Source organism: Cnephaeus nilssonii, assembly GCF_951640355.1.
Source record: "Cnephaeus nilssonii genome assembly, chromosome: 11".
In the NCBI taxonomy this organism is placed as follows: domain Eukaryota; kingdom Metazoa; phylum Chordata; class Mammalia; order Chiroptera; family Vespertilionidae; genus Cnephaeus; species Cnephaeus nilssonii.
Genome location: NC_137082.1, coordinates 37262975 through 37289528, shown reverse-complemented (window position 1 = coordinate 37289528; position 26554 = coordinate 37262975). Strand labels below are relative to the sequence as shown.

Sequence of the window (26554 nt, the reverse complement as noted above, 5' to 3'; positions counted from 1 at the left end):
TAGTAAGGAAAGAGCTAGGATTCAAACCCAGGTGTGGCTGACTCCACAGCCTACTCAACTGGCAGCTATGGCCATAAGTCTTTTCTGGAAAAAGATCTGGCTAGGTAGATGGAGAGATGGGCAAAAAAAATGAAAATAAGAGATGAGCTCACAACTGATGCAAGAAGAGAACCTGAAGGACCCTTTCCACTAGGAGGCTTGAGGCCGTCTGGTCAGAAGCTGGAGAACTAGCTGTCCATCCCTTCTCCCCTCACCCCAGGACAATGTCCTTGTAGCACCTACCTTCTTCAGAGAGGTTGTTCTCTTTGGTCTCCTTGTCCATCTGACAGCACCAGCCTTCCAGCCGCTCTGTTTCTGCCTGCAGTAGCTTCAAGAACCAGTAGCCATCTCGGCGGCAGGCGCCTGACTGTGTTGGCTCTGCCGGGGAGCTGGAGGAGGTCTCAAGCCAGGGGTCGGGTGGGGGAAGTGACGATGCCTCTAGGGCAGGGTCGCTGTTGTCTCCATAGGAGAGGTTGCGCTTGATCTGGGCAATCTTGGGCGCCTGCCGAGGGCCGGCATCGATGCTGATGGAGTTTGAGTTGGGGTGTGGGGTACAGTCTGGGAGGCTTCTCTCAGATGACTTACAGCTCGAGTCATTGGCATCCTGGGTATCTGAGTCGGTGTCCCGTCGGGAGGACATGCTGTGAGAGGGGGCGCTGCTTCTGTGGGTGGGGGGTGGAGTGGGGTGGGGACAGGAAGAGATGAGAGTCACCAAGAGGGCCAGAGATCAGAGGCCACCCCAACCCGGACACAAGGGAGACAGAGAAACGGATGCATCATCTGCTCACCATGCGCCTGAAGCGGGTCCCACAGCCCCCGTCTCATTCTCTGCTCAGCCCTGGCCCCGCCCACACCCACACCCACACGCATATACACACACGGACAAGGTCATAAGGTTGTCTGTTTGCTGCAGTGGGGCCAGGAAGACCACCAACATTAGGGTAGCTCACATCTCAGCCCAGCCGTGGCCCCCTGCGGGCTGATTCACAGAGCAACTGCTCATTTGCCCACCCACCTGCCTGCCCGGCCTCCCATTCCTGGGCCACAGCCCACACCCCAAACCCAGCTTGGTTATTAGAAATTCAGCAAGGAGAAGTGGTTTAGGGAGAGCAGGAGAAGGCACAGGGGAGGTGAGAGCAGAGGGAGGAAGAGGAGAGGGGAGAAGCAGCCACCACCTCCATACGACTTACCGCCAGTCGTCCTCTACCTGAACCCCGATGGACTGGAATTTGGTAGCGAGACTGGGCTCCTCTTTTGGCACTGGCTGAATGCAGTCAACCTTATTGAAGGACAAGGACAGCAACGGCACGGAGACAAAGACAAAAATAAAAAACAAACACCACACTTGATGCTGAAATTCACATTAGTGGGACGACGCAAACGGACATTCGGACAGACGAACACGAGGCATGCGGACACTGCACGTGGGCCCAAGGCCGGACCAGGTTAAGCCGGGCACTGCTCATTCGTGCGGAGGCGGGCAGGAGGTGGGATGGGGTGGAGATGACTGGCTTTCCCTACTCTGAGGAGGGTGCCATCACATCGATCGCTTTGGGTCCGTTGTCCTCCGAGAGGTGGGAACCGTTCCTTCTAGTCCTCTCCTTTACACGCATCAGAGAGAGAGAAAAAAAAGGACGACGAAAGAGAAAGAAAACACACACACACACACACACACACACACACACACACACACACACACACACACAAAGCCACAGCTGTTATCTGGTGTAGTTGAAGATGGGGCTGTCTCGAGGCAACAGTGTTCAGTTCCCCAACCCTGCAGCTGAAGGACAGGCTGGAGGTACCTGTACTAGGGGCAAACCTTGGACAGCAGTTCTGGGTTTGAAAATAGCCACCAATGGGAAAGATGGCAAGGTCCCTGGACTCTATGAGATGCCATTCCTGGGCCTCACTCATACTTGGCTGAGGTTACCTTCAGCACTGTCTGCCTGGGAAGCAGTAGGAAGGGCTAGGGTCAAGTGCAAAGCTAGCAAGCACTCTTTGTCTATACTCCTGTAAAGTAGGAGACACAGCAATGATGATGCCCTAGGCCTGCCTTTCTTTTCTGGGACAAAGGTGTGTGGCCATGGAGTAGCCAGGCCAGCCCTTCCATGATTGTCATGAAGGAGGGAGAACCCACACTTGACCCAGGGCTTGAGGCACAAAAGGAGTGGGACAAGGGTTCTCCTTCTCACCATGGGGATGTGGCCACATTTCTCCTTCAGCAAAAGCAAGCTCAGGAAACGCAGCATCACTGGACAAGAGCATGGAATGGGGGTAGAGGTGAATCCGGGAAGGGGAAGCCCCGGATGGGCCCAAGAACTACAGTCCTTATCCCTGTGTGTACTTCTGGATAAAGGAATCAAGGATGAGCCTAATTCTCCTTCAGACCTTCCAGAAAGGTGAGAGCATCTGGTTTGGCCAGGAGAGGGCGGGGCTACCCAAAGACTCTGGGCGGTCGGGACTAATGGTCAGAGATGAGGCTACTTTCTGTGTTCCCGGGAATCCCTGCTGGAGCACTGTACAGGGCAGGGGCTGGATCCCTCATGAAGGAGCCCAGAAAACAGGAGTGTCTCCTGGCCAACTCTCTCCTTATATATGCAGAGAAACTGAAGTCCAGAGCTGCCTCTTGGGGGAAAAAATTTCAGGCAAGTGCAAGAAATTGCTCCGTGAGCCTTGTTTGGTCCATTCAGTCCCCCTTGTGTACCACGTTCCTTTGGCATTCTAGTGCTTTGTCTTTTACTTGGCCATGTCCCTGCTCAGGGGCGGCTGGGAAAATGGAGATCCCTTCCAACCCTAAGCCACAATGCACATCACATTCACCTTCTTGACTGCCCCCTGGGGTTGCGGGGGGGGGGGGGTTGCACCTCCTCAAGCTCTTGGCCCACTGTATCTGCCTGCCTTTTCTGCTGAGTGTGCTCCACTTTAGTCTGGAGGTCTAGCCAGGGCAAGGAGAATCCTCTCAATCTGGATTTAGAGCAACTCTTGAAAACTGCAAGGCAGGGCCCAACTTTTCCCAGCTCTGCTAACAGAAACAGATTACTGGTACTAGGTGCATGCAGGAGCTGGAGTGAAGCAGTGGAGGGGAAGCTAGTGCACCCTGCCCTGCTGTGTGTCATTGTGGCCAAGGGTGCACAGTGAGTTGGGCTTCTAGTGAGCAGACCAGTGAGCAGACCTGGCTCTGGCAACTTGGTCCTAGAAAGCTATATCCCTGGATCCTTTCCCATGGATGGAGGCATCTAGGATGGCATCACACTGCTCAATCTGACGTGGGGCTGGTGCCTTGAGCCACCTACCTGTCCCCAAGGTCCAAGAGGGCTCTGGGCAAAGTTCCCCTTGAGTAACCCCTGTGGCTCAAGGGCCCTGGGTCCTGGGCCCCTGGCCCATCCGTGTCTACGCTCCACGCTGCTCCCACTGCCAAGTGGGACTGTGGCCTCCACACCCGAGTTGACCTTGGATTAGAGAACTGTTAGGCCAGTCCCGCCTCCCACGCATTGGCTGGCAGGGCAAAAGGTGGAGTGGACAGATAGTGGACAAACAGTGGACAGGAGATGACTGGCTGAGTGTAACTACATTCACTGGGATGACCCATTGGAGGAGCAAGGACAGGTACCCACGGTTGCAGACTTTGCAGCACGTGTGGGCAAACTCAAGGAAGGTATGGCTAAGGGTGGAATTTGATTTGGCCACTTGTGACTAGATCCCCCCAAATACACAGATAAACCACTTTCACCCAGGACAGGTAGTGGGCCTTCACCAGATGTAATTACACACAGACAGGTGCACAGAGCGAGTTAAGGACACAGATTGCAAAAGGGGCCCCTACTTGTATTCCTATAGATGACAGTTTCCTTTTGGGGATGGCCTCAGGATGGGATTCGGAGCTGGTCAGTGTCCCTTGTTCACTCTTCAGAGCTGCATATTTTGGGGGTGGTTCTGGGGCCTCAGAGGCTGAGGTGATTCCACCCCGTGTCACACTGGGTGGTCGAGTACTGCTGTCCAGGCTGTCCGATGAGTTGCTCAGGCCCGACTGGCTCGTCACCTCACTCTTGTGGTCCTGGCTGTCCAGGTAGGTATCCTGGGCGGACTCAGTACTGCTCTGGACCGTGACTGAGATGAACGGCTTTGATGTGGTACGTGGAGGGACCGGTGGTGGGGTCTTCTTATACGCTACTAGGCATGATGAACCTGCAGATGGATGAGAGGAGGGCAAGGGAAAAGGTGAGGCCCCCCAACTCTCTTAAGCCCCTTTCAAGTCTGAAGCCCTACCTGACCTGGCCCTAGCCCTGGCCTCAGCAGTTCCCTCAGCAAGGATTTCTGGAGCAGGAGAATGAGGATTAGACACAGCAATGACCAAGACAGACATAGGCCCTGGCCACCCTCATGCTGGGCGCCAAGGCCAAGTCTAGTGGGGGAAGCCAACGTGGACCAAAGACACCCTCCACCTCACAGTCACACACAACGGTATTATCTAGCTGTGGAATGGGCTAGGACAGTGGTTGGCAAACTGCGGCTCGCGAGCCACATGCGGCTTGCGAGCAGCTGTTTGCCGCTCTGTTGACTAATGAGTTTGCCGACCATTGCCTTAGGGAAAAACTTAAACATTTTAATAATGTACTAATGTCTTTAACCTGAAGTCAAAACTTCTGGGTAAGGGTAATGCCTTACGCAGTGTTCGGCAAACTCATTAGTCAACAGAGCCGCAAACCATGGCTCATGAGCCGCATGTGGCTTGCGAGCCGCGGTTTGCCGACCACTGGGCTAGGAGGTGAAATTCATGGTGCCAGAGGCTGTGACAGAGCCTGACAGGGGAGGCAGTGACAACAGAGTGAAGGTCAGGACAGCTAAGGAATGGTTAACCTTACTTTCCTCAGGCTCACTGAGAGACCTACTGCTCCCTGCTACTGCTCCTTTCCTTCTACTCTACCTTCCCTCTACCCCTGTTCTCTCTACTTGGATGCCCCATCTATGCCTGAGCAAAGACCAACACATCCCTCAGGGCCCAGCTAACCCTTTTCCCATCTTGCCATTCCCATCCCACCTCCTCTTCTTATGTGAAAACCTAACACCAGTCTGCCTCCCTTCAAGACACCATCGCATCTGGTCTGACTCCCCGTTCTCCACCAAGATTCAGGGAAGCAGGACCTGCCATGAGTGGGAGTTGATGTAATCTTTGAATCCCATTCCCAGTGTGTCCTAGGGCTGGCTCACAGCAGGGGCACAAAACACCAAAGGCCTAGAGATGGCTTCTTAATGCTGAACTTTTGCCCGAAATGAAAGGTGCTTTTCTTCTTTTTAAATGTGTGTGGTTTTTTTTTTGGGTGTTTTTTTTTTTTGAGAGAGGGAGAGGGATAGAGAGATTGAAGCACCTATGAGAAACATCCATCAGCTGCCTCCTGCACGCCCCCTACTGGGGATCGAACCTGTAACCTGAGCATGTGCCCTAATCAGGAATAGCATGGGTGACCTCTTGGTTCAGGGGTTGACACGACACTCAGACACTGAGCCAGACTGGCCGGGCTGGAAGATGCTTTTCAAACAGCAGGAGCTACTTGCTGTGAGGGGCTGAGTCAGATCCAGTGGTTTTTCTCAGCATCTTAACTTCAACTGCCTTTTTCCCATGAGGACTGGAACAAGCCTCTCCATGGGTCCAGGCCAGGCTGGGAGCAGGAGCCAGATGAGTGAGGTTAAGCCTAACTTCAAGGAGCTACCAATTAATGAGGGCGAAGGCCTAATGGAAACCCACAATACGAGGCCTAGGTGCCACAGGGGCTATGGACAAGACACAAAATCTCTCCATCTGTCACTATGGATGATCAGTAAACAAATCTAACAGAATGGCTAAAATAAACAGTGACAACACCAAATGCTTGCGACGATGCAGAGAAACTGAATCACACATACTGCTAGTGGAAATGTAAAATGATATAATCACCCTGGAAAATGGTTTGGCAGTTTCTTTTAAAACTAAGCATGCAATTACCATACAACTCAGCAATTTACTCTTGGGCATTTATTCCATAGAAATGATAAAGTGTTCACAAAAACCTAAATGTTCATGGTATCTTTATCTGTAATCACCAAAAACTGGAAACAACCTAGATGTCCTTCAGTGGGTGAATAACAGTAAGAAACTGGTACATCCAGACTATGGAATACTACTCAGCATTAAAAATAAATGAACTATTGATATAAGCAACAAGTGAATAATGCCGAGTGAAAAAAGCAATCTCAGAAAGTTACATACTGTATACTTTTATTTAAAAAATTCTTGAAATCGCCTGGCTCAGTGGCTGAGTATCAACCTATGAACCAGGAGGTCACAGTTCGACTCCCAGTCAGGGAACATGCCTGTGTTGCAGGCTCGATCCCCAGTGTGGGGCGTGCAGAAGGCAGCCGATTAATGATTCTTTCTCATCATTGATGTTTCCATCTCTCTTTCCCTCTCCCTTCCTCTCTGAAATCAATAAAAGCATATTTAAAAATTCTTAAAATCGCCGAGACCGGTTTGGCTCAGTGGATGGAGCGTCGGTCTGCAGACTGGGGGGTCCCAGGTTCGATTCCGGTCAAGGGCATGTACATTGGTTGCGGGCATGTCCCCGGTGGGGGGTGTGCAGGAGGCAGCTGGTTGATGTTTCTCTCTCATCGATGTTTCTAGCTCTCTATCCCTCTCCCTTCCTCTCTGTAAAAAATCAATAAAATACATTTTAAAAAATTCTTAAAATCAATTATATAGATGGGGAACGAATTGGTGGTAGTGGGGAGGCTAGGGATAGAGGGTGATGGACAAGAGGTGGGAATGTAAGTGTGGTTATAAGAAGGTGACAAGAGGAATCCTTGTGTGTGTTAATTGATGGAACTGTTGTATCTTGACTGTGGATACATGAACTTGCACATGTGATTAAATTACAAGACTAAATATATGCACAGTGATTACACAGGCTGTATCACAGGGGTTAAGGCTCAGACAGGCCCAGGGCTGGCATGGCTCCTACTGGTTTCTACTATAGGGGTGGGAGCCAAAATTTTACCACTCTCCAGCCACTGGTAGGGAGGATGGGATGGTTCTCTGATCAGCTGAGGGGCAGTTTCCCCTAAGAGCTGGACATTGAGAGCAGAGTGCTGAAGCCAGGACTCACTGAGGATTTTAGGAATTGATTTGTGTTTAGGGATCTGTGGAAGAGGCAACCCTCCCATCCCAGGAGACAGTGGAGTTGCCCACTGTCTGGGGTCTGGACTGAATGAGGACTAACGTTTTAATCCCACTCTCAGGGTTATCTAGGCCCAGAGTCCTTCTGACGTATTCTCAGAGGCCCTGAGTCCTGGCTGAGGCAGCCACCCAGAGAGAAGAGAGGCTAGGCCAGATGGCCAGATGTGATAAGAGGAAAAGTGAACTTATCTTGGATTCTCTGTCTCCTGGGGCACAGGTTCCAGCCAGATAGGCAGTGTGACTAACAGAGGATTTCGGGGCCTCATGGACTCCCTGGGTGGTAGACATCCCTTTGCTCTGAGCACTCTCCTCCCCAGGGCAGGGGAATGGGACCTGACTGCATAGGACACCTCTCATTTCACATGTGTGAAATGTTAGTTACACAGGCCATCACCTCCCCAGCCCCTTCCAACATCACACTCCAGCCACTCTGTTTCTCATACCCATTACACTTTCTCCCAACTTTATACCTGTTGTTCTTTCTGCCTGGAAAGCTGCTCTCACCTCATGTTTCAAATGTCACATCCTCAGAAAGGCCTCCTTTGATTGCTCTCTACTTTCATATCACTCAGGATCTCCATCAGTGCACCTATCACATTTGTCTTAGCTCATTTAGGGATTTGCTTGATGGTTATAGGCCTGGAACGGTTGGGGGAACTCTTGTCTGTCTTGGCACAGCAGGTCTTATCTCAGGCCAAGGGTAATATTTCAAGTACAGAATGCTTTCAATATATATTTGTTGGATAATAAAATTAATCTCATCATTGATACAAACCCCGTATCTGGTTCCCAAAAGTCATAGTTATTTAGTCATAGTGAAAGCTCCCAACACTTTAGTATCCAAGGTTCTAACCCCCTCCCAAATTTGGACCATTTGGGTTTGGTCCTACTCACTTATCTGTGCAGTTTCATCTCCTGTCCTCCCACTCCCCAGCATGCTTCTTGCAGCATCAGAGAGCCAAATGCACTTTCCCAAACACACCTCACTCTTCATGCACCCAAGCCTTTGCACATGCACTTGTTTCTGCCAGAATTCCTTTTCATGTCCTCCCTGATTCTCATACTTCAACCAATTCTTCACCCTCAGTTCTTCCTGGCTCAGGCAGAGTCTGCGCCTTTCCTCTTTTTGTGGATCAGCTGGAGCACTCAGGGCTGTGGCCATGATTACAACGGAGAGTGTGTCCTGTGTGTGTCAGTGGACCAGTGTCCAGCCCGAAAGTGCACAACCAACATTTGCCAATTAAGCTTTAGAGGGAAGCAAGTGCCCCAGAGACCCAAGATGTTGGACTTGGCCAGACTGTGACTGTGGCCCTTCCTGCCCTAGGGAGACATTGTATGTGCCACAATTAACCCCGTGGCACATAGGTCCAACTCTTTGTCCATTCACTCTGGAAGACTTTCAGATTTGCCTTGGAAGCCTAGAGGTGAGCATCCCTCCAGTGTGACCATCTCCTCCAGCTGGTCCTTGTGCATATTTTCAAAGATCCTGAATGAAGCATTGCTGAGCCACAGCAGCATGTGTACACTGAACCACCACTCCCAGGAGCCACATGCTTCCCTGCCCCCATCGTGGCCATGCCAATCCCTCATGCCAAGGTTCAGATAGAAGCCAATGTGTGACGCCTCCTCCATGCAGCCTGTCCTGGCTATAGACATCCAGCCCAGACTCCCTGCCCCACATTGTACAAGTCCTTGCTTCTTCTAATGAGTCCTTTTGTCTCATTTCTGCCTCTGCCCCAATATTTTATCCAGCAAACCCTATTTATTATATCTGAATAAATTTGTTTCTGCATTTTGTTTTTTAATGTTAAGGTGTATAGGATGACTAAACAGAGCTTCAGACGTTCAGAAAAGTGGCTAGGACTCCATCTCTTGAGAGATCTGGAGGACACAGCAAACCCAGGAAGCTAGTCCCCTGCACGTGCCTTGGAGGCCAAGATGGACTTACTAGTAGTCCTGAGGCCCAGCATAGCCCTTGTGCTTGCTGGTTCCCAGGGGGCCAAGCTGGGCAGGGGATTGAATAAGAGGTCCAGAATAGGAACAGATGCAGGGGACCACAGACTGTGGGAGCCATGACAGCAGGCTTTACAGAAGAGGCAATGGGGTTCACTCAAGGCCCCACATGAAGGGACAGAGCTAGACTCAGAGCCAGAACGCCCTAAATTCTTTTTGCTGCCTCTGCCAACCTTAGGAATAGGCTTTTCAGAGGAAGGCTGAGGACCTATAAGATCCCATGCCCTCTCTCACTGCATAACCTGTCAAACCACACAGCTAAATCCAGCAACTCATTTGTATGTGGTACAAACAGAACTGAAGACTCCCACTTATCCTCAAATTCCTCCCTCTTCCCCTTTGCTTCTTCTCCCAAAGCAGGGGAAGCTGGGAGAGAATTCAATTAGCTAGGTCAGGATCAGGGACAGACTGCCTTCTCAGAGCCACTTTCCTGTTGGCAGCCCATGTGACCCCCACTTTCCCACTGTGTCAGTCTGGAAGTTACATCCCTCACTGTGCCTTAACAGTTAGCTTAGCTTAAAGTTATAAGCAAGTGTTCTTTTTCTTGTCTCTTTAGTGCTGTGTTTTTCACATTTTTGTGCTTTTTTTTTTTTTTTGGTGATTTCTGTTTAAAATGCCCCCATCCCCCAAGTGTAGTGCTGAAGTGCTGTCTAGTGTTCCTAAGTAGAAGAAGGTTGTGATGTGCATTATGGAGAAAATATGTGTAGTAGATAAGCTTTGTTCAGGCATGAGTTATAGTGCTGTTGGCTGAGTTTAATGTTAATAAATCAACAATACGTTAAACAAATGCCTTTAAACAGAAACACACACAAAACAAGGTTACATGTTGATTGGTGGGTGAAAATCAATCAAGGCTTTCAGGTTCTTACATTTCCCCTAGGAGCAATGGTTCAATGTTTGCTATCTCTGTTTCTGAGACTTTATGAACAAAACTACCATGAATAATGAGAATTGACTGTACTTTGGCCAAGTAAATCCTCCAAATGGGTATATGTGAGAGGTAGGTCTGTCATTACCCCACTTTAAGGTGAGGTTCAGAGAAGTGGAGCAACTCGCCCTGGCTCATCTCCCAGCCTTGGCAGTATTGGGGCTGGGGCTTGAACCCAGGTTGCCTCAAGGCTGACCACTACCTTATACCCCATCCATTGCATTAACTCAAGTGAGGGTCACATGGAGGCAGCAGCCTTGGGTATGCTGTTTCACTCAGCAAATGGGGTGAGATATCCAATATGCTGTGAGTGAGTAGGAGCCAAGGAGATAACAGATATGATGATGATGCTTTGTAATCATGGGGTGGGTCCCTGTAACTCCTGTTACCATGGTTACTGGATGAAGGAAAGAATGATCACTCCTTGGGACAGCCTTTTTGGAAGACATTAAAGTTGACTAGGTCTGGAAGGAGAGACACTGAGTGACAAGGAAAGGCAGTGCTTTCAGGCAAGGGGATCCTCTCTGAGCAAAGGAGCAGGGCAGCATAGCCCAAGATGGAGGAAGACAGATTTGAGCAGGGCACAGCTTGGCAAAGCTGGTGAAGAGAAGATAGGGACAGAGGCAAGGAGGCCTGAGAGGGTTGCCTCCTCTCAGACAAGGCCTGTGGATTCCTGGAGCCATCTGGGCAATGAAAACAAAGGCATCTCCCTTCTGCACCCAGAATCCCTCATAAAGTCCCCCTAAACTAGCCTGCAGTCAAGAGGATTTTACAGCATGCAGACCTGACAGTAGCTGGGAGGGTGTATCACTTCCTATTTCAATAGCCCAGTGCACTAGGCAGCTCTGGGTGAAGTACTAAGGCCATGCATGGCAAGCCGAGCATGTCCAGCATGAATCTGAATCCTCTCCTCCCCCACCTTGGCCTTGTTCTCCAAGAGGGACACCATGCATTCAGTTACATACTCCAGAACCCTGGGAATTCGCACTCCCCCTTCCTCCTCCTCCCAGACAAGAGCACATCATCCCACCAGACTGGTCTAGGCTTCCACTTTCTACCCCCTGGCCTCATTGCTTTGCTTGTGGCCCAACCCACCCATAATCACTCTCCAAACAGCAGTCGGAGGAATTATTTAAAGTACAAATTGAATTGCTTCCTCCCCTTTCTAAAGCTTTTCAGAGGCTCTCTACTTCACGAAGAAGAGACTCCATATTGCCTACCTCGGCCTACAATAGGAACTGACCCCTGCCCTCCTTCTCCAGCATCAGTTCCTGCACTTTCCCTTCGCTCATTCCATTCCAGCCTCACCAGCCTCTTGCTATTCCTCAAACACTCCAAACACGCACCTACCTCAGGACCTTTGTACCTATTCTTCTCTGTTTGTAGTAATTATCCACCCCCCCCACCTCCATTATTGCATGCTTATTTTCTCTCTGCCACCTTTCAGAAATGGTTGTTTTTCAAACAACTTATGATGCTCAGTGCTTAGGGTTTGTTGAGCTCTCATTCTTATGATCTCATGCCCAACTTTAAGTAGAGTTGCTCAACTCTTCCTCCTACCAGAGTGCATGTGTGTTTCTGTCTCTATGTTGCTTATTCTCATCCTGATTTCAAGTCTCAGCTCAGATGTCAGGTACTCAAATGAGGGGCTCGCTGACCACCATATCTAAAACTGTTATGCTTTCTCTGAGAATCCTGTTTTACTCAAGTACTGATCTACTGATTGGTTCACTTGTCTTTTGCCTCTCTTGCCTACTAGATAGGGATCCTGCGTATCTTAATACAGGTCCCCACCCTTGGAGACCTTAACTATCACATAAAATTAGGATGCCTTCTTAGCACCAGGCCCAATATATTGCTGGGCTCAATCTGGTGGGAGGTAGAGCCTTGAGCAATGCTGCTTAAAGTTGGTCAGTGAGACTGTGAGAATGAGAACTCAACAAATGTAGAGAAGCACGAGACTTGGTTGGAAAGTTTGTAAGGAGGAAATTCCAACCAAAGGAAGTTGGCTGAAGGTGACTGCCCCTAATTACTCCTTGGCCTTTCCAAATAAGTCTGTATACGTGCGGACGGACCCTTGGGTGTTTACTGGAATCTTTATGCTTAATCTTTAGACGTCCTTGCTTAAAGGACAGTGCAGACACATGTGTCCTCCCAAGATTATTTACCCTACGGATTGTATCTAAAAGATAAATTTTATCCCAAACTGCTATTACAATAAAAGCCTGAAGAGGCAGGTGAACGGGGCTTTCTGGTTCCTCTAGCCAGGCAGTCCTTTAGCCCTCTCTTTCACAGCAAACCTGTGTCAGAGTAATCATTCATCCGTCGCTCAGAGTCTGCTGGTCAGCCCTGGCAAACAAATCTCAACCACTGAGCATCAGAAGTTATTTGAAAAATAACCATTTCTGAAAGGTGGCAGAAAGAGAAAGTAAGCAGTGCGTCCAGCAACATTTTCCAGGCAAGGCATATCATATGAACAGATTTAAAAGCATCATTACTGAGTCCTGGGCCAGGTGCTACTTTACTCCAGACACAGGCCTAGCAGGGGAGATATTTATCACTGATGTTTTATTGATGAGTGGCAGTGTACAAAAGCTCTGCTTTGTGAGGCCACACTGCAAGGTTCTAAACTCAACACTGGCCATGGTGGGCTGTGTATCTGACTACCTGACACAGAGCCGGATCCTTTCTGAGCCTTAGTTCCCCCAGCTGTAAGCTAAGTGGAATAGCCTTGGATGGAGGTCACAGTTTAAATGTCTACAGGAGACCAGGCATCTAACCCCTTCTGGCCCAAAGCTGCCATGTAGAGATGTGGGTCCAGCATTGTTAGAGCTACCAAATGTGTGCAAAAAAGGCAGAATTTTTGGACTTACAAAAATAAACCTCTGAATTTTAAAATGGAGTTAGTTAATTCAAAGTTTAAAAAAATATTGTGCAGGTCCATGCTTGTCACCTTCCATGGCCTGTGGCACACAACATGTGACTGCTAGAGCAGCTGCCCTCGGACCTTCTTGCTCCTTCTGAGGCTCTAGCCCCTCTCGCCCTGCTCCCAGAAAGCCTGTCTATAAGAGCCTCTTCCTTGGAAAGGCAGGAGACCCTTGGGAACCTTGAAATTGAGGCAGTCAGGAGGCGCTTCTGGTGGTGTCCAAGTCCAGTTGGGTGAAAGCAGAGAAAGCCCCTCTGGTTGGCAGGCCAGGTCCGGTTTCAGGCTCTTGGCACTCGGACATAGGTGGCAGGAGAGCCCCATCTGGAGCACAGATGACCGTCCCCAGGGGCCTGGAGCAGCTGCCCAAGAGGGACTTGCTAGTTTGCCAGGGCCACATTCTCTGACCCTCTAGGGACAGCTGCTCTTCAGAAGCATGGTTCACACCCCAGTTGGGGTCAAGGGGGTGAGGGTTTTTGTCCTGACATGTTCAAGTCAGAGGGGCTATAGGAAGGGATTAAACAATGCTCCCCACATGAACCCTATGGTTCAGGTCAGGTGGTTCTCAAGAGGATGGGGAGCTGCTCATCAAAAGACTTCACAAGCTTCAGAGCATTATTCCTGACTGAGGACTGGCCATGAACTGACCTTGAATTAAGTGCTTTAATTAATGAACTGACCTTGCATTAAGTGCTTTAATTATATTAGCTCACCAACTCTTCACCAGGCTTATCACTTCCATTTCAAAGAGGAGAAAAGTGGGGCTCAAAGAGAAGTGACTAGCCTAAGGTCACAAAAAAGGATTTGAGCTCAGTCTTTCTGATTCAGAGCCAGCTGCCGTTAGCTACTACTTCATCACACTGCCCAGGGCTAGAGTTAGGTGCTACCTAGCAGGATCTGGTTGAACTCGTGGCCAGGCCAGTTCTCTAGTCAGGGCTACTATGGACCCCTATCCCTGGGTTTGATGACTTCCTCTGAATGAGTTAGATGATGGAAGCCTCTGTCTCTGCTGGCCAAGGGGGCAGAGGCCTGGTACCCCCTGGACCAGAACCTGAGCACATGGAAGAGAGAGGTGCCCGGTCCTGCCTGTGACCTTGGCTGCCCACTGCCCCTTCCTCAGGCCCTTCTTCAGATGTGTGGTCCCAGACATCTTCTCACCAGGAACACCAAAACCCCTGACATGGGTTTCCCAGTCACCTAGGACATCCCCAGCTTGGAGAAGTCTCACTACAACCTCTAAGTAAAGTTCAGAGAGGTGAGGCACTTTTCCCAGGTCACATAGTTGGCCTTGGATGGATGTCACACTTTAAATCTACAGGAGACTAGGCATCTGAGATCAAAGTAAGTATGTGGAGCTTCCAAATTCCAGGGCTAGAGGAGTGGTCCTAGGAGATTGTAATTCCAGTGATTTTCAAGCCAGGTTCTGGAAGCCCTCAAAGGGCCTGGGGAAGGATTTTTAACTCCCACCTACTCCAGATCCCTGGGAGCAGCACCATTTTCCTTTTTAAATCCAAACAGAATTACTACATGATATTCTGAGATCTACTAGATTAATTTGACCTCCTCAGAGTACAAACAAGAAAACCGAGGATCTGAAAGGCAAATCCCCGAGGATCAGGTGGCAGAGCGGGGACCATTGCCAGGGATTCTGAGTGTGGGTATGTTCCCTGTCTGCGCCCTGTGCCCCCGCAAACGAGGAAGGAAGTTGCCATCAGGTTCCCAGCCTGACTTCAGAGGTCAGGAAGGCCCTTGAGAGCCCTGCCCTCTCTAGCTCCTGACCAGAAGTCCCCAAATAGCATTCTGTTTCTCAAAAATCACTACTACTGCAACCTGCCAGGCAACATTTACACCTGGCCCATTTTGTGTTGGAATCTGCCACAACCATTGTCTTATTTATCCTTAGAGACCCATCTGCTCAGGGGCCCCTGCCCTACCCCTCAGGACACCTTATTACCACCAACCCTGGGGGTCCAAGCTTAAGAGATGGCAGTTTCTAAGCTGTGGTTATTGAATCATCATTTTTCTCATACATTACAGCTATAACTACTATTAGTGGGTGCTGATGAATTGGAGAAGACGGCCAGAGTTACTACTGACTGCTATGGCTCCAGTCTAATGCAAAACTTGACGTATACAGCCCCTGTCTGAACTAGTGAGGTAGTGGGAAGGGGGTTGGGGGGTGAGAATGCAAGATCTGGCTTTAAAAATACTATTTGGCTTTTAAAATGCTGGTTCTAACATGTGGACCTTGTTGCTGCCTTTCAAAAGCCCTATGGTTCCAGGAGCCTAGCTTGGGAAGTACTACTTAGAAGAGCCTCATAAAACCACCCTCACTTCTGGAGGGCTGGTGTCAAACCCTGGTGATGGATCACAAAAGCCTGGCTTTTTACAAGCTGTCACAGGCCCCTGTGTCCAGTGTGCAAAGCCAGACACTGCCAGATCCCGCACACCCTGATTGCTGGCTCCTTTCATCATTCTGAATGACCAAGCGTATCCCAGAATAGAAAGATGGTGTTAACAGGCTCATTCACTGGGTCTAGAGTGACAGGTGGCATATCGGGTGACAGAATCAGGAGCCAAGAACCCTGGGCGGAGATGGGATGAAATGAACAGTACAGAATTGAATGGGGAAAACCATGAGTTCAGTTCAGGTCAGCACAGGCAATGTTGAGTGCCTTGGTGCCAGGGCTGGGGACAGATACATAGGAAGGGACAGGGTCTCATCCTCAGAGCTTATACTAAGATCCTGTGTTTGGAATCCCAAATAAGACAATTACAAAAGAAGGCAGCAGTGTGGAAAAATGCCTTTGCAACTCTCGCTGACCACAGACACATGGTCTGAGACCGCGCTACAGAAAAAGGTGCAGGCCAGGGAGGGGGCAGCCTCCACTAAACTCTGGATAATGTGGGTACTGTTGGTGATTCTGGAAAAGGGACATTGCCAAATTGGAGCCTGACGAGAAGCGGGCAATCCACATGGGGAGAAGTTTCAAATCCATCCCATTATGACAAGTGCTTATTTACAGAGGAGAAACCATACACTGGGCACTGGGCAGGCACTAAGGACACAGGGTGAGTAATCCTTGTCCTCAAGAAACTCACAATAAAGTATAGAAGCCACAATGAAATGCCTCCTCTACTAACTGGGTGTAGCCACATGGAGCAGCATTGCATGAGAAAGCCTGGGACTGACTGAACAAGAGAACTGTGACTGATTAGTGATGTCTGTTACGGATTTGCTACAAATGGGGTGTGACACACGTGCACTGTGAGTCACACCTAGTCTTACACGAGGGTGGATTAGAGAGACTGGACTAGTGGTCTGGAAGAGAGAGGCACTTCAGAAAGGCATGGCTATTGTCCTCAAATACCCAGAGGACAATCACATATACACATAGTATAGATTGTCACATTACAACCAGAGGGGGGACGGGAAGGTGGAGGTTGTTAAGGGGAAGCAGATTTTGTTTTATTATTAGGAGGCACTTTCTAAGAAGCAGAGCTGCCTAGGAGATGAGGCTAGACACAAGCATGATGGAGATGCTAGAGATGGACTCAAACAAAACACCCATGGGTGTGATCTTGAAGACTTCTTCCAGGCCTGAAACGTTTGTTCTTTCTCTGCCCTCCAACTTCACACCCAGTTCTGGATGTAACATCAGACATCATTTTTGTGTATGTGACATTCATAATTCAAGCTTTTTTTTTTTCCTCCAAAGAATTATCAACAGGCAGAAAAGATAGAAAATTGTTCACACAGCCTAGCTACACCGGAAATGATGTGAGGACTAACACCAGGGCCTCAGACAGCACAGTAAGGGCTTAATCACCTTTCTCTGGGAAGTCTGGCAGCCCAGAGCACCCCCACCTGAGATGATAAACCAATCCTCAGAATATGTGCTCAGCTGCTACTTGCTTCCCCCCAATACCTGCTGCTGACTTACAGGCATGGCCAGTAAGTTAGGAGTCCTTGAGCATAAGCACTAGTTCCTGTACTCACTCATTGTATGCCTTAGGATCCCTGGGCCTCAATTTCTCTCATCTATAAAATGTGAACAATACTAGCTTGCCCTGTCCATTGCCCTAGAACTGCTGCGAATCACTTGAGTACGCAGGTGGGAAAGGCCTTGGCAGGTGAGGAAATGTGATTATAATCACTTGAGAGGCCCACACATCTCCTTAGCAAGGGGCCCACAGAGCAACTGCCCAATCCCAGCCCTAAAGAGACTCCACAGACCAGAGACTGTGGGTTCCCGGCTGGGGAAGAAGTAAGGGATCATATCCCTCTACGGGGCTGGCCTGAGGACCCATAGCCGTCCACCCGCTCCATGCCATTCTTGCATCACAATTCTAATATTTTAGGGTGTTGACTACTGACATGCCTGTCTTGCTAGGCATCCCTCTAACTTATCTCCACTACCCTCTTCATGCCAACACACCAGGATCTCAGCTTCTAGGCTTTTGCACTGGCTGCTTTCTGCCTTTACTACCTCCCTAATTCTGCCTCCTCCTTCAGGTCTCAGGTCCAGCATTATTTTCTCAAAAAAAGCCTTTCGCCATGACGGGTTTGGCTCAGTGGATAGAGCATCGGCCTATGGACTGAAGGGTCCCAGGTTCAATTCCGGTCAAGGGCATGTACCTAGGTTGCGGGCACATCCCCAGTAGGGGGTGTGCAGGAGGCAGCTGATCGATGTTTCTCTCTCATCGATGTTTCTAACTCTCTATCCCTCTCCCTTCCTCTCTGTAAAAAATCAATAAAATATATTAAAAAAAAAAAAAAAAGCCTTTCCTGCCCAGCCAGCATGGCTCAGTGGTTGAGCATCGACATATGAACCAGGAGGTCAGAGTTCAATTCCAGTCAGGGCACATGCCCGGGTTGCAGGCTCGATCCCCAGTAGGGGACATGCAGGAGACAGCCGATCAATGATTATCTCTCATCATTGATGTTTCTATCTCTCCCTCTCCCTTCCTCTCTGGAACAAATAAAAATGTATTAAAAAATTTAAAAAAGCCTTTCCTGACTGGCCCCACCTTGGTTCCCCTCATTGGGTCAATACCCCATGTTTAGATGTACCACAGGCTCTTGCCATCACACTGTTTTATAGGCCTCTCCCTTTTTATTTATTATTATTTTTTAATCCTCACCCAAGTATATTTTTTTCAATTGATTTTTAGAAAGAATGGAAGGGAGAGGGAGAGACAGAAAGCAACACCAATGTGAGAGAGACACAGTGATTGGTTACCTCCTGCATGCCTCCAACCAGGGCCAGGAACCTGCAACTGAAATACATGCTCTTGACCGGAATTGAACCCTTCAGTCCGCAGGCCAACACTCTATCCACTGAGCCAAACCGGCTAGGGCAGGCCTCTCTCCCTTTAGATCTGAGCCCATGAAGAAAGGATCCACATGGTTTCCATACTGGCCCAGAAGAGGTACCCAGGCAAATGCATGCTGACATGAGATAGGACCCTATCTTTGACTTTGCCCCAAAAGAGGTACAATCCTGCAGGGCCTTTCCCCTGGAATACCCTAAGGATGCAGCAAGTAGAGAAGTCTGTAAGAAGCAACTTGGCAAGCAGAAGACAGGTGCTGGGACAAGTCATGAGTACAGGCTTCTCTCTCACATCCCCTACCTCTCTTTACACCAAAAGGTTGCGGGTTTGATTCCCGGTCAAGGAACATACCTAGATTGAGGGTTCGATCCCCGATCAGGGTGCATACAGGAGACAACTGATCTATGTTTCCCTCTCACATCTATGTTTTTCCCTCCCTTCTTCCCTCCCTAAAAAAAAAAATCAATGAACTTATTAGTAGCTAATAGTCATAGCTATTTGATGTTAGTGTTTGCTCAGGAATTGGTGGCTACTACAGTAGCCCAATCACACTGTCCAAGGTCCTTATACTGAGTCTTGTATTTGACCCCCACAAGATGTTTTCACCAACTCCTCTTGTGCTATTGAGGAAACAGTCTCAGAGAGACTGAGGGATTTGCTCAGCATCACAGAGCAAGTCATGTTCTATTTGCTAAGTGAGAGCAACCCCTACAGGTTTCAATATCCAGAATTCAACTTTCACAGCATCTAGTCTCACAAGAAACAAAAATACAAGCTTACTGACAAGCAAGACCAACACACACATTCCTACAAAGCTTAGAAGCCACTGTGAAAGAGAAGTCTGGTCTCTCCTTTCTGCTGGAGGAATCTGGCTAGAATGCACTTTCACTAAGACCTCAAGCCCAAGCTAGCATCCTAAAGGGCACCTGATGAAAAGTGGGCATTACCTTGACAACTTCTACCTCTCTGAGGGCTGTTCTGCCCTGATGTTTTTGCAACATTAATCACCTCTCCAGGCTTTGGGCTATCCTGCTAATCTCTTCCTCTCTCACAAAGAGACTTGTGACATCACCCCTCAAACAGTCCCTTCCCCTCCCAGGACAGCCACCCATCTGTAAAAGCTGGGGATTGGCCCTTGCCAGTTTGGCTCAGTGGATAGAGGTCGGCATGCGGACTGAAGGGTCCCAGGTTCAATTCCGGTCAAGGGAACATGCCTGGGTTGTGGGCTTAATTCCCAGTGGGGGGCGTGCTGGAGGCAGCTGATCAATGATTCTCTCCTCATTGATGTTTCTATCTCTCCCTCTTCCTTCCTCTCTGAAATCAATAAAAACGTATTTTTAAAAAATTGTCTTAAAAAAAAAAAAGCTGGGGATTGTACTAGTACAAGGCTGGGGATGGCACAGGTTCCACAGGGTGTGCTACTTCTGGCTGATGGGTTGTGCCTATGTTAAGAAGGGTCCTGAAGCCGTGTTCAGGCTCAGGGAGAGAGTTGTGATTGGTGCTACCTGCTGTGGGCCTAATATTGGAAGTAACTGCCAAGAGCAAGGTATCTGTTCTTCCTGGGCAAGATGATCACCAAAGAAATGTTTTAGGACTCTGTACCTGTAATACAGAATCACTATCCTTGAGATTACCCACCAAAACTTTTACCCCTAGTCCTCTCTTGCAGGCCCACTGACATCAGAGCTTCTTGAGCAATATTTTAAATCCAGTAACATGGGAAAGCGACCATCTGTTTCATAGTATACTGTCCTTAGAAATACTGACCAACAAGGAACCCTACATAGCTGCAATTTGTAGACTGAGAGGCTGGGTTTCAACCAATTTTACCACAAGTGCTAAATGACCTTGGGCAAGTCACTTCCAAGTCTCTAATGCTTCTGTGAAATGGGAACTAGGAGCCCCATTTTCCTTGCATTTAACTGCATTTGAACACTGTGCTAGGATTCTAAAGACTGTAAAGGAAGACCATTATCTGTCTTACTGATTTTGGGATGTACACATGACAGGAAATATTGTCCCATTTCTCAGAGGAGGAAGCTGAGGCTGAGAGAGATGGAGGGACTTGGCCCCACAGCAAGTAAGCTGCTAAGAATTATGCCTAGGTCCTATGATTAAGTCCACAGTCCTCCCCATTCCATTACTCCACTTCCACAGTGGGGCTGTGGTCAGGCTCCATGCAAAGCCACCCTGGGCTTTGAGACCTAGACTGTCTCTATAGAGAAAGCCTTCCCAGGAGATGTCTTTTAACAACTCTGGGAATCTGTCACATAAAGCTTAGATTTGCAGTGTACATTAACTTAGAGAATTGATCGCCACTGAAAGAGTTAATTATTCAGAGATATCCACCTACTCACCCCCCCTTTTTAAAAATATATTTTTATTGATTTCAGAGAGGAAGGGAGAGGGAGAGAGATAGAAACATCAATGATGAGAGAGAATCATTGATCAGCTGTCTCCTACGCACCTCCTACTGGGAATTGAGCCTGGAATGTGCCCTAATCAGAAATTGAACCATGACCTCCTGGCTCACAGGTCGACGTCCAACCACTGAGCAACACCGGCCAGGCTACTCCCCGTTTCTAATATACCTCCTTAAAATGGGCTAGTGAATGAGTTACCTAGAGTACTCAAATTCATACAGACAGAAAGTAGAACAGTGGTTGCCGCACGGTCAGGGAAGAGAAGAACAGAGAGTTGTTTAATGAGAATAGAGTTTCAGTTTTGCAAGATGAAAAGAGTTCTGGAGATGGATGGTGGCGAATTGTAAAATAATGTCAATGTAATTAATGCCACTGAACTGTACACTGAAAAAGAGTTAAAATGGTAAAAATTTGTTATGTGCATTTTACCACAATTAAAAAAAAATGGGCTGAGGACTCCACTGAAGAGTTCCTACAAAATGAGCCCCAAACCCAAGAGTCACAAAATAAAATATTTAAAACTACTTTAAGTATCAATTTAAAAAATTTTATTTGAGCCCGGCCAGACTGGCTCAGTGGTTGAGCATTGACCTATGAACCAGGAGGTCACAGTTTGATTCCGGTCAGGGCACATGCCCAGATTGCAGGCTCATCCCCAGTAGGGGGCATGCAGGAGGCAGCCAATCAGTGCTTCTCTCTCATCATTGATGTTTCTCTCTCTCTCTCTCTCTCTCTCTCTCTCTCTCTCTCTCCCTTCCTCCTTCCTCTCTGAATATATATATATATATATATATATATATATATATATATATATATATTTAATTGATTTGAGTTAAATATATTTGTGAGCAGGGGCTAATTTATAACCTGCCTACAATCTCTTTCCTAAGATTCAGGAAACAGAAGTAAAAGAAAAAGAGAATTCAAACAGAAAATAAAAAAGACTGGAGGTCTACAAGGGCAGTGATAAATGCGTCAGTATCACAGAATATTGGAAAGAAGCTAGATGAGAGTTGTGTGGAGATAAAAATATTAAAACTTAAGAAAATAATTAATTGTAATATATTGTATAATATTATAGAAAATAAAAAAAGTCATTTTAATCCCTCTGCCCCAATGCAATTACTATTATATCATTCTATACCCAAACTTTTAAACTGTAATCATTTTGGAATGGCAGAGTTGCTAAAAAGAAATAGAAAATTCTCCTTTGGCTTTCTTTCATTTATTTATTTTTTTGTTAATCCTCATCTGAGGATATTTTTTTCCGGTGACTTTATGAGAGAGTAGAAGGGAGGGGGAGAGACAGAGAGAAAGAAACATGAATGTGGGAAAGACACATCAACTGGTTGCCTCCTGCACACATCCCAACTGGGGCTGGTGATTGAGCCTGCAACCAAGGTACGTGCCCTTGACTGGAATTGAACCCATGACCCTTTAGTCCGAGGGCTGATGCTCTTACCACTGAGCAACTGGTGAGGGCTCCTTTGGCTTTCTTACACAGAGGCAGTATTGTGGAATAGAAAAAAACAATGAATTAGGACTGCAACTCTTGATTAAGCTGACTTTGGACAAGTCACATCGCCTCTCTGTTACATTATCTCTAAGAACAGCAATAGTGATAAAACTGCAACCTGCCTCTCTCAGCAACAGAAGCAACAGGGCTTTGCAAACCATGAGGTAGTATGTGAAAGGAAGTTAACAATAAATTGGGAGTGCTGACTTATGATCACTATGAAAACCAATAAGAAGTATTTGGAAGTTCTGCTGTTAATTTTTAAAATATATATATTTTTATTGATTTCAGAGAGGAAGGGAGAGGGAGAGAGAGGTAGAAACACCAATGATTCGAGAGAATCACTGATTGGCTGCTTCCTGCATGCCCACCCTGGGATCAAGCCTGCAACCCGAGCATGTGCCCTGACCAGGAATCGAACTGTGACCTCCTGGTTCATAGGTCAACGCTCAACCACTGAACCACGCCAGTCGGGCAGTTCTGGTGTTAATTTTAAAACAAAATCACTTGTAGCACTTTCATTATCACATCTCTTAATTCCTTTGGCTCCTATAGGGTGAGCAAAGCTGTTTGCCTCAGTTCTAACTAGGTCTTGCCTGACCTTGCAGACTGCTCCAGATGTACCAGTACCTCTCCTAACTCCTTCAATATACCACTTTCCACCTCAGGGTCCTGAATCCTGTTCCCAGCCTGCCCTGACTGCCTCTTTCCTGCTCTCCGCTTCACCTTCCCTGAGATGCCTTCCCTATCCTTTCTGAATAGTCCCTCTCAGCACCTATTTGTTTCCTTCAGGGATCTTATCTCAATTTGATAGTATTTTGTTACCTGCTTGGATGGGGATTCCAAGCTGGATGGAAGCTTAGGGAGGAAAGTCTATCTTGTTCCCTACTCTCTCCCTGGCTCATCACTTGGCACCTGAGCACATGAATGGCTGATTATTGGAAGAAGTGGAGGTGAGGTAACGAGGAGGGAGGAGCTGACTGGGATGAACCAAATCCTCTTCCTCAGGACTGCTCCCACACACTGCTTCACCTGCCCCTTTGAGGAACGTGCTGGGGCAGCAATAGCAGTGGCCCCGCCTTTATAGGTGCTGTCAGACAAGCCCCACTCCTCCTACTCTACCCCGGCCTGCACTGCTACCACACCCTTGAGCAGCATCGTGACGCGTGGGAAGCTGGGGAAGACAAGAAGTTCCAGAAGAGGCTGAACTATCAAATCTATGCCCAACATACTCAACAATGGGCTCCTCATCAAGGCCTCAGCAGGAAACTGGCCTAGTGATGACCCTGAAGAGAACAACCCCAGCTCTGAGTGCCTGGCTGACTCTAACGGCCTGGGCAGGCCTCTATAGTTTGATCTCAGCTCTCCTGGCTTCTGGACAGCCAACTCCTGTCATCCCTCCCTCATCCTGAGCATCCTCCTTTCCCCTACCCAGAGTGTCTGTCCCTCAAAATCTCCGTCCACCTGGAGCCTACCCAGATTTTGAGGTTCTGAAGGTCACCTCCTCTCTAAAGCCTACCTAGATTCATTCCATATTTGAAATCAGAGTCCTGCACTCAGCAAACAGCCATTAAAGGACCAACTCCCCTCCAGACACCGCACCCAGCCCACCTACATCTTTACAGGCTCGGGACATGGACAGTCTTCAGTTATTTCAATTCTTTCTCCTGTGGATATCAATAATAGCAGTTGGCACTGTGCTCAGTGCTTTACACACATTCTCTCTCTTGTCTTTATGCTGAGACTAATGTCAGGTAATACTATCATCTCTATCAACTGAGACCCAGAGAGGTTAAGCAACTTGCCCAAGGTCTCACAGCTCTAGGTAGCAGCTCAAGATCTGAACCCCAGCAGTATGACTCTAGAGCTCTGCTCTTAACTACAGGACTGCATGACCTTTGGGGTATGGGCTTATCCTCGCTGTGCTGGCTCAACTGTACATCCTTGGGCTTTATAAATAAACTAGAGGCCCAGCACGCATGAAATCGTGCGTGGTTAGGGTCCCTAGGCCTAGCCTGGCCTCCGTCGCATGGCCTCTGCTGCCCTGAAACGCTATGTGAAGCTCCCCGTCCTGGGACGCTCCGCGAAAGGCTGTTGCCAATCAAACCGGTGACCCCCCCACATCCCCCCGCCGCCTGCCCCGTGAAGCTCCCAGCTGGATGCTCTGCGAAACTACCCCCACCCCGCCACTGCTCCACAAAACTCCCCGCCCCGCAACTGCTTCGAGAAAATCACTGCTGCCTGGGTGATTGCTCTGCTAAGCTCACAGCTACCCCACGAAGCAGCCTGCCACCGCTGCTCAACAATCCCCAGTCCTGCCCCGCCCCCAGGCCCCCTCATGGTGAGTGGCTCCGGGCTGGGGGAGAGGGGGGATGGGGAGGTGTTCCATGCACTTCATGGTGACTGGTCACCCATTCAGTAGTGACGCCACCTTGCTCTTTATACTTATTAGGATGCCAGCTTTGTATCATTAATACAGTCATTCAACAACAACTTCCAGATTACCCACTGTGTGCTCAAGCTTGTGCCCTCAGGGAGTGGACTTGAACCAATTTGGCTCTGTGTTTGGGGACCTTGTGATTGTGGTGAGGAGAAAAGAAGTACATAAAAATCATACTTGTTGAAGCAACAACACTGATACCATATCTGCTTTGGCAAGTCTGAGAATTGCCTTAGAAAAAGCACAGAGAAACAGGAACTTAAGACCCCAGCTTGTTAGATAACAGCTAATCTTTGAAATACTCAAGTCAACTACTAGTAAACCAGGTTTATGATACTCTCTCACTAGCTTCCAAGGGACCAAATCAATTCCACCGAATAGCAGAGCTAGAAGGAACTCCTTTCTGCCAAGAGACAATCGGGGATCTGAGGTCTAGAGTTGGAAAGGGTCTTGCCTGAGGGCACCTATCAACACAGCAGGAAGCCCTGGCTCCTGCTCTCCCTGTGTTCTCCAAGACTGGGACTGGAAAGGGCAAAAAGACTTTCAAGCTATCTGGGTCCTTAAGAGAAAACCACCAGAGGTTGAGGTAAGTGCCCACAGAGACGGAAAGTTTTAAAGTCTTCATGGTGGAGCAGGGCACCAGTTCTTACCTTCAGGGAGAGTGGAACTGTCCTGTGAAAGCTGGATTCAGAAGGCCAGGATTTCTTTTCCAGACCAACACAGGCCCAGCTACAGCTCAGCCCTGCCCCGGAAGGACGGGAGTTTAAAAGGCAGTAGCTTCCCACCTGAGGCCACACCCCGGTGAAGCTGACTTCACCAGGAACCCGTTGGACTGGCTGTCTCCCAGACAGCACTGGGCCAGGTCAGAACGCCACTGCCTGGCTGCAGCCTGGGGCCTCTCCCTTGAGGCTTGCCCCCTACTAGAGAGGCTAGCTCGGCCTGGGAATCCTGGTGCCCGCCCCGGCCTGGGCTGGGTCTGAAGCAGCTGCTTCCTGCTTTGCCTTTTTCTTTCACTTTGGTTGTTAACCCCAAAGTGAAACTAAAGATTGGGACAACATGGGAAAGATGCTGAGAGTTAAGGCCCTGAACACCTGGCTTTTAATTCCAATAAGGGAAATTTGGGAGGAGGCCCTCAACTCCAGGCCTGTTTCCCCATTGATAAGCTGGTGATTTTAAATGTCACTGTAAACTTGAAAAATGATAGAACTTCCCCTTTCTCATTCCTGTCACCACTAAGGACTGAAAAGGAACTGTAAAAATGACCCATGGGGACCCCAAAGGGCCTTCTTGGTGGCTTGGAGGAGGCAAAACTCTGGCTGCAGTGTGGAGACCCTCCTGGTCTCCCTGACTACCTCTCTCACTTGTCATCTGAACATCTTTTATCCTAACAGACCAGGAGTCCCAGCAACATGAGGAAGAGTAAATTCAGGAAGCCTGTAGGTATCAGCCTGACCCTATCTTGGCACAGCAAGAGGAGACACCAACAGCTGCCCAAAAATTTCAGCCTGAGGGCTGACCAAGCCATCTGCTAAGACTGACAGCAGCCCTCCCAGGACTGGTCCAAACTTCAGACTCTGCTAACCCTATGTGCCTGGCACAGTGTTTAGTTAAGACCACTGTAATCTGTTTTATGGTGTTTTACTAATGGCTGGTTTACCAAGTCTTCCTAGCCTGGTGACATGAGAACGGCAGGGATGAACCTCCCCAACTTTCAGATGAGGAAAACTG

At 48.5% G+C, this 26554-nt stretch overlaps 1 protein-coding gene and 1 long non-coding RNA gene across 10 annotated transcripts in view; one reads left to right on the top strand and one right to left on the bottom strand.

Annotated features, from left to right (window-relative positions):
- The window catches only part of LOC307106885, a 124455-nt gene that overhangs the window by 61694 nt on the left and 36207 nt on the right, over positions 1 to 26554 (top strand). The window lies entirely within an intron of this gene.
- The window catches only part of DLGAP4 (DLG associated protein 4), a gene marked incomplete at its 5' end in the record, with an annotated part of 70517 nt that overhangs the window by 10527 nt on the left and 33436 nt on the right, over positions 1 to 26554 (bottom strand). For 5 of the 8 annotated variants that reach the window (XM_079783637.1, XM_079783638.1, XM_079783643.1 and 2 more), the window contains 3 exons: positions 283 to 701; positions 1230 to 1318; positions 3866 to 4227. In XM_079783637.1, coding sequence (XP_079639763.1) covers positions 283 to 701; positions 1230 to 1318; positions 3866 to 4227 — 870 coding nt within the window. Of the gene's footprint in view, positions 1 to 282; positions 702 to 1229; positions 1319 to 1560; positions 1641 to 3865; positions 4228 to 8143; positions 17772 to 26554 lie in introns of those variants that run through there. The other 3 variants (XM_079783639.1, XM_079783644.1, XM_079783640.1) reach the window with 2 other exon arrangements.